The sequence below is a fragment of the Aspergillus fijiensis genome, assembly GCF_003184825.1.
Source record: "Aspergillus fijiensis CBS 313.89 unplaced genomic scaffold BO72scaffold_4, whole genome shotgun sequence".
Lineage (NCBI taxonomy): Eukaryota > Fungi > Ascomycota > Eurotiomycetes > Eurotiales > Aspergillaceae > Aspergillus > Aspergillus fijiensis.
The window spans coordinates 622,234-636,511 of NW_024468980.1; the positions used below are offsets into that span (position 1 = coordinate 622,234).

Sequence of the window (14,278 nt, forward strand, 5' to 3'; positions counted from 1 at the left end):
GGTACTTGTAGTAATTTGAAGATAGCCAGCCCCTAGTCACGAGTATTTCCGTGCGGGAGGGCGTCCGTGTGCAGTGGCTACCTTAACTTAGTGGTCCCTTCCACTTTCTCCCCCTCCCACTTCGGTTCGTGTCTGCCTCCTGGACATTTGCATTGTGTTCCATGTTGTTTGTCGGTCTATCTTACCACTTTCTTAATTTTTCTTTTTCTTTTTCTTTTCCCCCTGTCCCTTTGTTTCAAGTACGGATCCGGGATTAGGCAGGCAGTGTCTGACCGGCCGAGTATTAACCGCTTCGGCCGAACTCAGAGATCATCGCCCGATGTCTGATTCCGACCAAAAGGAATGAACGACTGCAAACTTTGGAAGGAGATGTAGCTTGCCAGGTGGAGCGAATTGGTTCTTAGAATCTCATCACCGTCTGCTGCAGGAAGAACTGGAATGCAGCCCTTCTCCCCCCTTTTTCTCCTCCCATCCCATTTTATCGAAGGGGGAATTTGTCTTGATTCATATCCTGCCAATAATTATGATAATTATTGCGACGATCAGTCCAATGAGTTAGGGCGGTGCCACGGCGGCGACGGCGGCGGCGACGGCGACGGGTTTACCGTCCGCAAGAGGCCAACCGGCCGGGGACTGAGGCATTTTACTCGTACAGCACCTACCTAGTGACTGGACGCAGCATCTCACAACAATGACGGTCGGTGGTGGTGATGAAGATGAGTACGGAGGAGTACGTGGTAGGGAATGTGTACCAACCAAGCGATGAGAAAGGGCTAGAGATGGCCCTCGCCTTTTGTCTCCATAATTAATCTTCTGAACTTCCACCTGCGGAGACATTCCCTCTTGTCTTCCACGTGCTCCAATCTCTACTGGTACTCAGTACGGAGTACTTTGTGGGAAAAAGGATGATGACTCCATTCCTACCGGCCGAAGCGGCCGCACGCCCCCCCTCGGAGACATCCGGCGATAACTCAAAGTAGTTTACCTGCGACCGAACCTTGAAGAAAAGCTAGCTAGTTCAAAACGGTCGCAACGGTCGACCAACGCTCATCCCCTCATTCCTCAATTCTACCTTAGGTACTCCGTACCTAGACTTCGGACTAGTCCATTTCTTGTTGCACGGATGTTGTACGGTGGTTATCGCCGCGGGGTTGAGTTTCTTTCTTGGTATCTTGTCTCTATACTGAGTACAGCACTATTAGAGTTGAGGAGAGGGGGGGGGGGGGGGGCAACACTCGGAGATAAGTTGTCTCTGGCCGTTGGGTGCTTTTCTCGGATCCGAAGCTGTCTGCAGTGGCTGTCTGGCCTGATCCGATCGATTGATTGAAACCTGGATCCCTTAGCCACTCGCTGGAGGCAAGATTTATTGGTAGGGTTAAAGTGTGTTGTGGAATGCAAAGGTATTTAAACTTTGGGGTTTTAAAGGGTGAGGGGCCGGCCTGGCTGGCTGGCTGGCCCTTTCTATGGGTGGAGTTTGGAACTAGTTTGCCTACTAACTTCCAAGTTGCTTGAGTATTGAGTAGGTACGGAGAACCTCACAATTATCGAATCTTGGTCTTGGCTCGGGTTCATTTGTGTCTGCATGTACCGAGTGAGACTGGGGACTTGGGGGCTCTACTTGGGGGTGGAGGGTGCAGTTGCTCGCGAGTTTTTGGGTGACTTTGCGAGAGAACTGAGTACCGTACGAGGTTGATCGTGATTCAGACCCTCAGCAAGTGAAAGTTCAAGTCGACATGCGCGTCATATGCTCTACTTCGGGGTTTGGACACACTCTCCGCTCTTGCGAGGGGTTCCCAGATCCCGGATGAAGGTTTACGAGTATCCTCTGCTGCAGGGTAGGTAGGGTAGGGTAGCTGCATCGATTGACTGGATGGATGTGTCTGCCTTTACTCGGGCACGAATTACATGGAACTGCCAGTGATTCGGTAGATGATGGATGTTCGAACGAACGGACAAGACGATCATGCCATTGTTCCCCAATCCCCAATCTCTCCCCAGACAAGGATTGAGATCCCTTCATCATTAGAGTTGGGAGGTGACGGTAAGGCTGGATTGGATAATGTGGCATGTTCTCTGATGTGGCTGCTGCAGGTGCTGCCTGGGGAGTACCTAGTAGTCAAGGGGTGGTACTGTAGCTTATCTAGTTTCTACTTGGTAAGGACTATTTAGTCGAAGGTACTAAGTCTTAACGCACGATGGCCGTTGTGGTGCGGCGCCCGTTGCGGTTGTGGTTTGCGGGTTGCGGGTTGTTTGGGACCGGCTCGGGAGTATTTACCTTGTTTTTGTTTTAACTTTTCTGGGAAAAGAAACTGCTGAGGAGGTGCTCTCGTCTCGAGGGAGGGTACACTTCTCACCCATAAATCTATGCGTATGTTCCTTGCGCTGCAGTTGCTACCCAGTACCCAGTCGCAGTTCGTTGGTCATACTGACCAAAGGGTACGCAGAAGCGAAATGTCCAGTGAGGTGGGGATCGTATCTCCTCTGATGGAGGGAAAATATGCATGCCCATAATAATAATCAGTAGTACAGCAACCTTGGACAGCATCCACCATTCCCTAACACGAAACCATCTGATAACTTAGCGCATAAAGAATCCAAGAGACCAACCAAGCCCTTGATCTGGCCATCATGGTCAATTAAGGGGGAACAAGGCTGGATGGCCTTGAATGGCTGATCAATCGAAAAGCTCGGAGACCTGGGGTAAAAGCGCCGAACAACCCAAGAAGAAACACCGTATGATCCTCGGCCTCCTCCCTCCATCTTGTGCTATACGTCTATGGTATGGTATACTACGAGCCGGTACTTCGGCCGAAGGGTTCAACCTTCGGATGCGTGAATGGGTTTGCTCGGATGCGAGGAGCATTGAGGCGATGGGTTCATCTCGGATGCGAAGGGGTTCAACTTGTTCAACCTTCTTACTTCTTCTTGGATGGAATGGTGTGCATGGGCGGTGGTGATTTGTTGGAGGATGGGATTCGGATCTATGCTGTGGTTGGCCTCGGATATACTCTGTACTTGGTGGTGGAGGGTTGAACCCCTTTGTTTCTCTTCGGCGCCGGCAGGGGTGAAGATGACGTAGGAGGGAGAGACGGAGGCAGGAATGAATGGTATCTTCTTGGCTTGCTGTAGATGGAGGTAGGGTGGGAAAGGGATTATCCTTTGGTTTAGAGCATCGAGTCAAGGGGTGGGAGGGTTGGCACTTGCATGGGGTGTTTGGGATGGCTGTGTTGGGATCTAGTATGAAGTAGCATCGGTCCATATCCTGGATGAAACCTAGAGGCTTCGAACTTGTGAAGATTACCTCGGTTATCATGTTTATTTTCTTGCTCCGACTGGACTGGCTGTGCGTGTGTAGGCAGTGGTTTGACTACCTTGTGAACGCGCCAGGATTCTTGAGCATCAAGAGGGAGAGCAGATAAGCGGCTTGCCCAGCTAGATGTTGGCCTGCTCTTTATCCGGGAGTTTGTGCTGCCTGCCTTCTCTAGCTTTGGTCCATTCTGCGAGACTTGCTGGCCACTGGGCAGGTACTCAGAGATCTATGCCTCACTCTGCAATCTGGTCGACTTGACCTCAATGGGGCCATCCATGCTCGTTGAAGTCATATATGCCAGGCTAGCATAATCAATGCGGATAAGAAGCTAGAACCAGAGACACTCCGAGCTCTCGTTGCTATGATTAACAACTGTCTCCTATCCAGGATAGAGTACCTCGCTTGCCCATTTGCAACGAGATACCCCCAGATCCGAACAGCGCCCATAATGGAAACCGAATATCTAAATGCTTCATTCTGTCATCAAGAGGCTAGCCACAGCCCCGCGAGGGTGAGCTCTGAACCGGATACCCGATCTTTGGTCCGAGGAGTTACCGCGATTTCGGAGTTGAAGGCTTTTGAGACGAAGTGGCGAGCGTGAGATCTCGATACAGGCGAGGATGGAATCGACACCAGGGTCTGAGGTGAGATGCTAGAGTTGCCTGCCTTACAGACATTTGCCAACGTCGAAGTCTGGGTCGCACAGAGGTGGCTCAGCCCGATACAGGTTTCTTGCTGTTGGACATGCCGATGAGCTTCAACTATTCACAAACAATCTTGAAATGATCTGGTGGGCCTAACCGCAACGCTACACGAGAATTCTGGACGTATTCCCCTAGTCCAACAATGAGGATGGCTGCCTGAGGGTGCAAAGTGTGGGATAGCCGAGAGTCACCTGCTTGCTCGCTTACTTCCTTTCCTACCACCTTCAGCTTGACTACATTCTCTTCGTCACACATTGGGACGCCTCTGGAGGACTTACTGTCGCACTCTGTGCGCGATATTCTGGGTCCAGCTCTCTTTCACAATTCATTCTCCGCCTTAGTGATAATTGCTTGGGTTGCCTAAATTGGTTGTCGCTTATAGGCTGGAGATAACTACCCCTCATCCCTGCTACTCAGATTCAGAGACGCTACACCTGTCACCTCGCTTAGATCTGCTACCATGGTGAGCAACTATTCTGTCATACATTCCGAGATGGTACTGGGTCGATTTTCGTTTGGTGCTAATGCATGGTGCTAAGTATATGAACTTGACGATACCACAGCTGCATCGCATCAGAAGAGAGATGAACGGCCTAGTCGGAAGGTCCAGCGATCACAGTCTGTATCGAAAACTGGCATACTATGCAATTCCACCTAGCCTCGAGGTGTTGTTGAAAGAGGTCTATCATGTACTTCATAACAATGCCCACGCTGTCGAACGATTAAATTCCAAAACTTCATCGATGCCAAGACTCAATGCTTCCATTGCTCTGCAGCGTGGATCTGTCATATACCTGCGTATCCTCTGGCTCTCCTTGAAGTCATCCAGAAACTGCCTACCCCGCAGGGTCTATCAACGCGGGACGCGATAAACCCCATTCTTGACGACTGACTCGGATTCGCTGGAGATAATCGCAAACCCTTCCGATCTCATCCTCATATACAGGGCACGGTCGCGCCAAGTTTCTGTCAAGCCCAACCAAATTGAGGCATATCACGACGGCCTCGATGTATGGCCTTCGGGACTCAAGTTATATCCTTGTATCTACTGATAGCATATGCATCATTTACACCACCGCCTGTACCTTCTGGTTCAGGAAAGTCCAACAGCAAGCTGACGCGATGTACCCGACGGGCTTGTGGTCCCAACAATAGGAGAGTGACGAGAATGGCCAACAATACTCTCCGATATCAGCTCAGATAATACTGCTCCTGGTGAGATGGTAGCCTAGCTAGTTCCGAACAGCGCGAATGTGACAAATATAAAACCATAACGCTGGCATTGTATCTCGTCTCACAACTGTCAGTGCTTCCTGCATCGTTGGACAACATGAGGTTGACGATTTCCGTGGCAGCAATTGCCTCATGGCTCCTTCTGTCATGCTTGATTGGGGATGTTCTAGCTCATCCGAAACCCGATCCCAAGACCGCATGGGTGCGTCAAGGTCGTGGGAGGAAGAGTTCCCCGCGTAACCTGCAAGCCCGTTCGTCTATGTCCTCGTCCTCTTGCGTCGACAAGAACGCAACTGTGATCAAAGCGCCGAGGCATAATGTTTGGGAAGGGTTGACGGACGATGAGACAGCATCCGTGGTCAAGTGGCTTTTCCAGCAAACAGCTCTAAACCTGACTGTCACGGAGAATGCCGGAGAGTGGGATAACACAATGCAAGCCCTATCTTTCTGATCACTGCTCGGTTGCTAACAGGACCAGTGAGCTCGTCGAGCTGATGCGGCCTAACAAGACGGATGTCTTGAGATATCTCGATCACCATGGCCCAGCACCCAGCCGTTATGCGCATGTCGTCCTTGACAACCGCGCCACTACTGCTCCTCATTATGCTGATCTTCTGGTCGGGCCTCTACCCATCACCAATCAATCCATCCCTACGTGGGCGCCACTAGAGTATCCTTACACGCGCAAGACTCACGGCCGTGTGCGCAATCTCGACGCTGACTATAGCACCATCTACTCTGAGTGGTTGTATAAGATTAGTGCATCCATTGCAGATATCACCCTAGACCTGTTCAATGGGACTGCATTGGGCTTAGACAACGACACCCTTGACGTATGGGGCATTGACCCCCTCTGGCAGGATGACGGCCGGATCATCCGCTGGGACACATTCTGGAACATGCCAACGGATGAGTTCGACACCGGCAGCATCCTACCGCTGGGGCTATTCTTCCAGTCCGACGTGACTGGGCGTGATCCTTCTCAGTGGAAGCTTGAGGGCTGGCTTTACAATGACGTCTTCTACGAAACGACCGAGGCATTCCGCAATGCATTTTTCTCACCTGGATTCGTCAAACTGAAGCCCAACGTCGAAGGACCATGGGCACAGACGGATCAACGGGGCCCCATACTTCCACAAGACAAGCAGCAACCTCCTCTCATGGTAGCGCCGTCAGGAGCACGGTACTCTGTGGACCTCGACCGCAAATACGTGACATGGATGGACTTCTCGTTTTATATCAGCTTCTCGCGTGACACGGGAGTATCCGTTTTTGATATCCGCTACAAGGGTCAGCGCGTGCTGTACGAGTTGGGTCTACAGGAGGCACTCGCCCACTATGCTGGCAACGATCCAATACAATCCAGCGTCGCGTATCTGGACTCATACTACGGATTTGGGCCGTATGCCTTTGAGCTAGTCAAAGGCTACGACTGCCCGGTCTATGCAACCTACCTCAACAGCTCCTTCTACGTCTCCGAGACAACGCACACACACATTGACAGTCTCTGTGTGTTTGAATACGATGCAGACTACCCCATCCAGCGCCACAGCACGTCCGACTACGTGAGCAGTACGAAGAACGTGTACCTCACCCTCCGATCCGTGTCCACGATTGGCAACTACGACTATATGACCAGGTGAGTCAAGCCCACAACACGCATGAACCACCCCCCTCATTGACTGTACCTCTAGCTACACCTTCCACATGGATGGCACGATTGGCGTCGAAGTGCGCGCCTCCGGCTACATCCAAGCCGCCTACTACGCGCACAATGAAGACTTCGGCTACCGCATCCACGATGCGTTGTCCGGCAGCATGCACGACCACGTCCTCAACTTCAAGGCCGACTTCGACATCCTGGGCGTGAACAACAGCATCGAGCTCACCACGGTCGCCCCGGTCACGCGCAACTTCCCCTGGTCCGCCGGCCGCTCGCGCAACACCATGGCCCTGGAGCGGTCGATTCTCCCGTCCGAAGACGAAGGCCGCTTCAACTGGGGGCCCAACGGGGCGACGATGATCCACGTGATCAACCAGGACGCCCGCAACCAGTACGGCGAGTATCGGGGCTACCGCGTGCTGCCGGCGGCGGGGACGGCGCACCTGACCGTCCAGGACTCCAGCAACCTGGCGCACGCCGCGCACTGGGCCGAGTACGACATCCAGGTCACGCGGCAGCACGACCACGAGCCGCGCGCCGCGCACGCCTACAACAGCCAGGACATCCACGACCCGCCCGTCAACTTCGCCGAGTTCTTCGACGGCGAGTCGCTGAACCAGACCGATCTGGTCGTGTGGCTGAACCTGGGGATGCACCACGTCCCGCACACGGGCGACCTGCCCAACACGGTGTTCACGACGGCGCACTCGGGCGTGCAGTTCACGCCGCTGAATTATCTGCTGGGGGACCCGAGCCGGCAGACGGTGAACATGGTGCGGGTCAACTATGCGAATGGGTCGGCGACGGAGGTGAAGACGTTCGGGCAGGAGGAGGAGGTCTGTTCGGTGCAGCTTACTGGCATTGGGGAGGAGCTGTGGCGGTATCAGGGGGATGTGGTGGTGCGCAAGTTTCCGTACGACCCGAATGATCCGTACTATGAGATGGAGGCGGACGCATGATGCATTTGTAGATCTTTGGGGTTAGAGTCACATGCTGGCGGAGATCCTGTTCAAGATCAATCTCTTGCCATTGCATCCTTACCTACTGTTAAAGCGACACTCGCTTATCGCGGCCATGTTCATGCTAGCGCAACGATCGCATGGGCGAATCGGCCGAGGTCTATGAAAGGTACATACGACTGGACATTCCCACAGACCCAAGTCCAAATCTCCATTCCTATGGACCAATTACAAAACAAGACCGAAGTACAGAGTACATAGGCCGATGTCATGGTGTGGTGTGCAGGTGCGGGGAAATAAATCACCACCTACTAGTATCCATGATGGATTTCCGGAGAGAGCGAGGGATCTGTTTCTGTCTCCGGCCACCGGTCTTGATCCCCCTCGACCCCATGAAATCAATTTGTAGAATCTTGAACCATACCACGTTCCTTCTACTCAAACAGAAATACTTACGTTCCAGACAACCACCTCGACCACCAAACATCCACCACACCGGATTCATCAAAGAAGTGGGGATCACTTCACGCCCCGAAAGATCCAGTACTTTTAACCCTGCACTAGCCGCGGGAATTTCCACTCCTCTCCTCAGGTGTCGCATCTCGCCCATCCTCGGAGAAGGGTGGAAGGTTAATTTGTAAGCTGATGTAGTTAATCAACTTAGATCCCTGATCTGCTTTCCAACCACATCGCAGTGGAACTGAAACAATGTCCAGTACCGTATTCTAGCTGAGTAGCTGAAGCCAGTGCGGGGTTTCTGGCCCTCCCAATTTTAGCCGAAGTGACGGGACAGCGAAGAACAGGGATCCTTTAAACCCCGTAGCCAGTCGAAATTCAAACACTCTTTCAAGATCGCCACATAAGCAAAGAGGGGGAGGCGTTGCTTCATATTTGCTTTTTGCGTTTGCGTTTGCGTTTGCTTGTCCTTCTTTCTCCGAATGTGACGATTGACAGGGCAGGCAGGGGTGGGGAGAGTGGCCGTATATAAGATAAGGCATAAGCATCCAGCCGAGCTTACCTGCCCACATACGGTGCATGTACATACCTAGCCAACTGAACCCCCCCCCAAGAGAGCGAAGCCTACCCAAACCGAAAAAACCCCCCATCACCATGCCCCAAGACCGAGCCCAAGACCCCCACCCGCCCCAAGACACCGACCTCGACCTCGACGCCCTCGTCGTCGGCACAGGCTTCGCCGGCATCTACGCCCTGCACGCCCTCCTCCAAGACGGGCTGCGCGTGGCGGCGATCGACAAGGCGGGCGACGTCGGCGGCACCTGGTACTGGAACCGGTACCCGGGGGCGCTGAGCGACACGTGGAGCTATCTGTACCGGTACAGCTTCGACGAGGCGCTGCTGCACGCCTACCCGGCGCCGAACCGGTACTCGACGCAGCCGGAGGTGTTGGCGTACCTGCGGCATGTGGTGGCGCGGTACGATCTGCGGCGGCACATGCGGTTCGAGACGGCGATGGAGGGGGCGGAGTGGGACGATGCTGCCAAGAGGTGGAGGGTGAGGTGTCGAGGCATCGGGACGAAGCAAGGTGACAGGGGGGGGGAGGAGGAGGAGGAAGAGGGAAAGGTGAACTACACCTACACGGTGCGGTATCTCGTGACGGCGCTGGGGCTGCTGACCGAGCCCGTCCTGCCGGACATCCCCGGGCTGAAGGAGGGAACCTTCCAGGGCCAGGTCGTGCACACCGCGGCCTGGGACCCGGCCGTCTCGCTGGCGGGGAAGCGCGTGGGCGTGATCGGGGTCGGCTCGTCCGGGGTGCAAGTGGTGACGGCGATCGCGGACCGGGTGGCCTCGCTGCACGTCTTCATCCGGCGGGCGCAGTACAGCGTGCCGGCCAACGACCGGCCGGTGAGCGCGGCGGAGCGCGCGGCCATCAACGCGGCGTACCCGGCGCTGTGGGCCGAGGTGCGTGCCTCGCACCTGGGGATGGGGTTCGCGGAGTCGTCGCGCCGCTTCATGGCCGTGAGCCCGGCGGACCGCGAGCGGATCCTCGAGGCGTCGTGGCGCGAGGGCAACGGGCTGCAGCTCCTGTTCGGCGGGTTCAGCGACCTGACCACCGACGCGGCCGCCAACGAGGAGGTGTGTCGGTTCCTGCGCCGCAAGATCCGCGCGGCGGTGCACGACCCGCGCAAGGCCGCCGTGCTGCTGCCCCGCGAGCCCTTCGCGCGCCGCCCGCTCAGCGACGCCGGGTACTACGAGACGTTCAACCGCGACCACGTGCACGCCGTGGACGTGATGGCGCATCCAATTACACAAATCGAGGCAAAGGGCCTCCGCACCGCGGACGGCACGCTCTACGAGCTGGACACCCTCGTCGTCGCGACGGGCTTCGACGCCCTGGACGGCAGCTACGCGCGCGTCGAGATCCGCGGCCGCGACCCGGCCGAGGACCTCAAGGAGCGGTGGCGGCGCACCGGGTCCGAGTGCTATCTCGGCTGCGCCGTGTCCGGCTTCCCCAACCTGCTGATCGTCTCCGGGCCCATGGCCGCGTTCGCGAACGTGCCGCCGCTCACCGAGACCAACGTGGACTTCCTGCGGGATCTGATCCGCCGTGCCGAGGAGATCACCCGGCAGAGCGGGAAACAGTGCGAGATTGAGGCCACGCATGAGGCCGAGAGGTGGTGGACGGACCATTGCGATCTCACCGCGCGCAAGACCCTCTTCGCCCAGACGCCCTCGTGGATGTTCGGGGCCAATGTCCCGGGGAAACGGCCGGCCAGTCGGTTGTATTTCGGTGGGCTGGGCCCGTTTCGCGCGAAGTTGGCCGAGATCAAGGCGAGGGGGTTCCTGGGGTTTGAGGAGCCGTTGGGGACCGGGGGCACGTTGCGGTCGCATCTTTAGTGGTGGTGGTGGTGGTGGTGGTCGTCGTCGTCGTGATCGGGCATAGAATCGGGATAGAGCCTTGCTTACAGCTCAGAACGTGTTCGCAAGTATATCGACATGAACGTTTCAAACCACTTCAAAGGCTAATGCCTAACAACTATCTACCTATCCAAGTGGGAGATAAGGCAGACTTCAGCCATCCTACCCTCCCCTGCCGTCTGCATTGACAGTCTATAACCACCCAGAAACCCTAAGTAGATATCCTCAATCTCCAGAGCAGACCATCCTCTTTCTGCTGGCAGAGACGATTTGTTTTTCAAGGTCTTCCGGTTGTGTGCTGGAGATTTGAGGTATGTTTCATGTAGTGATAGCAAGGAGTGAGCAGCGAGTGGATATTTGCCTTGGGAGTGTCCCTCGCTGCACTGAGTAGGGTTTCTTTCCTGAAGCACTTGCGGAGCAGAGTAAAATGACAATACTGGGCATTGTGGTTCTGCTTAGGACTTCCGATCAAGATAGCATCGAGACTTGATCTCATCAGCACTACTAAGAACTTGACTTGTCTTGAAGAGTTGTGATTGGATTAATGATTCTAGAATATCTAGATACAGTATCATGAATATCATTCCTGCCCCAGTAGGCTACCCACTGAGGCCTGAGGCTCTCATAACCATTGCAGTACATGCTATCTATCGATGCATCAGATCTGCGCTTGGAATTAGCTGTAAATGCTGTAATGCACGGCAGTGTATAAAGCAGAGAATGAGAAAAACATCGGTGTAAATCTCTCATCTGAGTGTCTTGTGCTCGTCGACATGTAGTCTTGAGATTCTTATTTGCGGAATGGATGCAGAATGGATCCACGGCCTCGTGTCACCGTTTCGTATAGACATATGTTGGTGTCGAAGTGAAAATTCAAGACGGGTGGTTGCACGGTCATCATTGTGCAGTCACGCTGACCACATGTCTAACTGCGCTTCGAACCGGTCGGATCCTCATAAACAATCCGAGGAACCACATTGAAGTCAGGCAAGCCCGGGACAACCTCCGGTTCGTCAACCTCCTCCTCATCCTCCTTGGTATCAGCAGGCGCCGAGCTGTCGCTAGACTCGGTCAATTCGAGGGCCGGAGAAGGCGTCCCGCCGGCCTCGTCTTCCACGTGAACCACCGTCGGTTCGTCGTCCGATCCACTTCCGTCCACCGAGTTCTCCAGACTTCCCGAACTAGGGCTCGGGGTCGCAGCCTCCACCAGCCCGTTCAACGACAGCGACTCATCGTGACTGACGCTGCTCCGCTCCGAGGTCGACAGCGAGCTGCGCGAGTTCGTGTACGACTGAGGCAGCCCCAGCGCGGCCGCCACCGCCGCCTCCTCGTCGGGCAGCTTCGACACACTGCTGTCGCGACTGGTGCTGCGGTCGAAGATATGGCTCCCGCGCCGCTCGCTCATCTCCAGGATGTTGTTGTACCCGCGGCGGGTGGGGTCGGCCAGGCGCTTCTTCTTCTTTTTCTCGCGCTTCGTCGACGGCCGGACCACGATCACGGGAATCGGCGACTGCTGCAGGCAGTACTTGGAGACCGAGCCGGGCAGCAACCCCTGCACACCCCCCAGATTGCGACCCCGGGTGCCCACGATGAGCACGGCCGGCTCGTAGATCCGGATCATGCGTTGGATGATCTCCTGGACCTTGCCCACCGCCAGCTCCAGCACCAGGCTGATGGCCTTCTCGTTCTGGCTGTTCTTCTGGATCACCTGCTCAAACAGCTTCTCCGCCTCCTTCCGGTATTTCCCCGCTTCCACGGCGGCGTCGCTGGCGATGCTCGAGTCCTTCTCGACCGCACGGAGGCAGACGATTTCATCGCCGTCGTCGACGAGCTCGTCGATGAGCCATTCCAGCGCGAAGTCGGAGTAATCGTTCTGGTCGGTCCCGCATAAGAACGTTCGACTGCGACGGGTGGACTGATAGCCTTTGTGTTTGTAGTTGAGGGTTAAGGAGAAGTCGGCCGCATCCGGGTTATCGAAGGTGTCAAACGACACACCTCGCTCGTAGGTCCTGATATTACATTAGCTAACAAAGATCGTGTAGACACGGACAAAAAGAATGGTCTTACTGAGGCGGTGGAGGGGACGGCCCACGACTGGGCGAAGGCTTGATTTCCCGTTCTGTGGAGGTGACGTCGAGCTGCGGGCGCGGTCGGTGACCTGCAGCGCTGACGGATCGACGATGCGGCAGCGGCTCCGTGCCGCCAACGTTGAACTGAATTGACTTTCTCTGGGAACTCTCAGCTCTGTGTGAAGATCGAGGCTTGCTTGTACCAGCGGCTTGGGTAGCGCCGCCCTCGGGGGATTGCGACGACGGGGAGGGCATGCTGGCGGTTGTAGTGGGAGGGACGGCGAAGGGAAGGTGTTAGACGACTCAGCGCCTTGTAGTGGTCGGAATTTCGAGTGAGTAGAAAGGAAAGGAACAATTTGATTCAAAGTCAATAACTAGTCGGTGGCTCAGCCACCGTGAAGCTCAGCAAGTTCGGCGAGTGGTACGATGCGGGAGATGCCGACCATGGTTTGGTAAGAGAGGTCGTGACGAAGGGGGAAACTCCCGAGCAAGTGTCTGAGACCGGCACGCTCGAGGATGAGAGGATGAGAGGATGAGAGGATGAGAGAATGAGATGGACCAAAGCGGGTCTCAGGGCTAGCTTGAAGCTACAGTGAGTGACTCTGCAGAAAAGCAAAGCGCCGGATTGAATTAAAGTAGAGTGACAGGCAGCAAGCCGGAAGCAGCTGGAGGGGGAAAGGGACGAAAGGCGAGAGTGGAATAGGAGCTGAGGAGGCGGGGCAGATGGAAGGCGGTCAGGAGGAGCATGGCCGGCGGGTCACGTTTCCCTGCTGTCATTCCCTGCCCAGTCATGAGTGAGTGAGTGAACATGCGGAACAAAACTCCTGCCACGCGGAGACTTCAACTTCACATTTAGCAATTCCCCGGTCAACGCCCAGTGACAGACCACCACAATGGTCATCTTCTCTCGCTCTCCATGACTAAAGGAGCAAAAGAGCCGAGTTGGAGAAGTAGGAGGGGCATAGCTAGTCCAATCCAAGTCAAACCAAGTATATCTTTCCGGTCCATGTAAGCGCAACAAGTTGTTACCCTCAGCTTGGCCAGCCGGTCTGGAACATATAGTGCCAGCGGAGACTACGGTGCGCCATTGCGGCCTGAATCCAGACTCAGTATGTTTTGGCAGGATTTTTTTTTTTTTTTTACGAAAGAACGACTCGAATGAGGGCCTAGATGAAGTAGAACCTCCAGTTCGACCAACTCTAATAGTTCCAATGGCAGCAAAACCGGATCTAAAGACGGTGAGGGATTACTCGGCCTTGACTTGATCCATCGATCGTTTTTCTAGCAAAGCAAGGAAGAAGATCAATCAGATTCCGGATTCCAGGAACCCAGACCAGGCGGGTGACAGGGACAGGCGGAAGACGGAAGACGGAATCGAGTCGCTTCAACAGTCAGTCAGTCAGTCAGGGAAAAAGAACCAGAGAGATCGGCGGTGATCCTCCGTGCGGATCGATCGCCCGTCA

General features: G+C 55.1%; 4 protein-coding genes across 4 annotated transcripts; 3 read left to right on the forward strand and 1 right to left on the reverse strand.

Moving 5' to 3' along the window:
• The first annotated feature begins 213 nt into the window (after positions 1-213).
• Positions 214-1,113, forward strand: BO72DRAFT_444334 (uncharacterized protein). The gene has a single exon (XM_040943780.1). The coding sequence runs from the start codon at positions 439-441 to the stop codon at positions 664-666; it is 228 nt and encodes a 75-aa protein (XP_040805843.1). The 5' UTR covers positions 214-438; the 3' UTR covers positions 667-1,113.
• Positions 1,114-5,066: 3,953 nt separating this feature from the next.
• BO72DRAFT_514073 (putative membrane copper amine oxidase) lies at positions 5,067-7,869 on the forward strand (the record flags this gene model as incomplete). Its single annotated transcript, XM_040949501.1, has 3 exons — positions 5,067-5,664; positions 5,726-6,886; positions 6,942-7,869. The coding sequence occupies exons 1-3, from the start codon at positions 5,345-5,347 to the stop codon at positions 7,867-7,869; spliced, it is 2,409 nt and encodes an 802-aa protein (XP_040805844.1). The 5' UTR covers positions 5,067-5,344.
• Positions 7,870-8,683: 814 nt separating this feature from the next.
• On the forward strand, positions 8,684-10,871 carry BO72DRAFT_179378 (flavin-containing monooxygenase). Its single transcript, XM_040939456.1, has 2 exons — positions 8,684-8,851; positions 8,915-10,871. The coding sequence occupies exon 2, from the start codon at positions 8,980-8,982 to the stop codon at positions 10,723-10,725; it is 1,746 nt and encodes a 581-aa protein (XP_040805845.1). The 5' UTR covers positions 8,684-8,851; positions 8,915-8,979; the 3' UTR covers positions 10,726-10,871.
• Positions 10,872-11,583: 712 nt separating this feature from the next.
• BO72DRAFT_179566 (universal stress protein) lies at positions 11,584-13,528 on the reverse strand. Its single transcript, XM_040939457.1, has 2 exons — positions 12,814-13,528; positions 11,584-12,755 (listed from the first exon to the last, which is right to left on the reverse strand). The coding sequence occupies exons 1-2, from the start codon at positions 13,068-13,070 to the stop codon at positions 11,672-11,674; spliced, it is 1,341 nt and encodes a 446-aa protein (XP_040805846.1). The 5' UTR covers positions 13,071-13,528; the 3' UTR covers positions 11,584-11,671.
• Between the last annotated feature and the right edge of the window lie 750 nt (positions 13,529-14,278).

Coding starts and splice junctions, on each gene's coding strand:
- BO72DRAFT_444334 (XM_040943780.1), top strand. CDS start 439: ATGCAGCCCTTCTCCCCCCTTTTTCTCCTCCCATCCCATTTTATCGAA.
- BO72DRAFT_179378 (XM_040939456.1), top strand. CDS start 8,980: ATGCCCCAAGACCGAGCCCAAGACCCCCACCCGCCCCAAGACACCGAC.
- BO72DRAFT_179566 (XM_040939457.1), bottom strand. CDS start 13,070: ATGCCCTCCCCGTCGTCGCAATCCCCCGAGGGCGGCGCTACCCAAGCC. Junction 12,756..12,813: donor CCGTCCCCTCCACCGCCTCA/GTAAGACCATTC, acceptor ATGTAATATCAG/GACCTACGAGCGAGGTGTGT.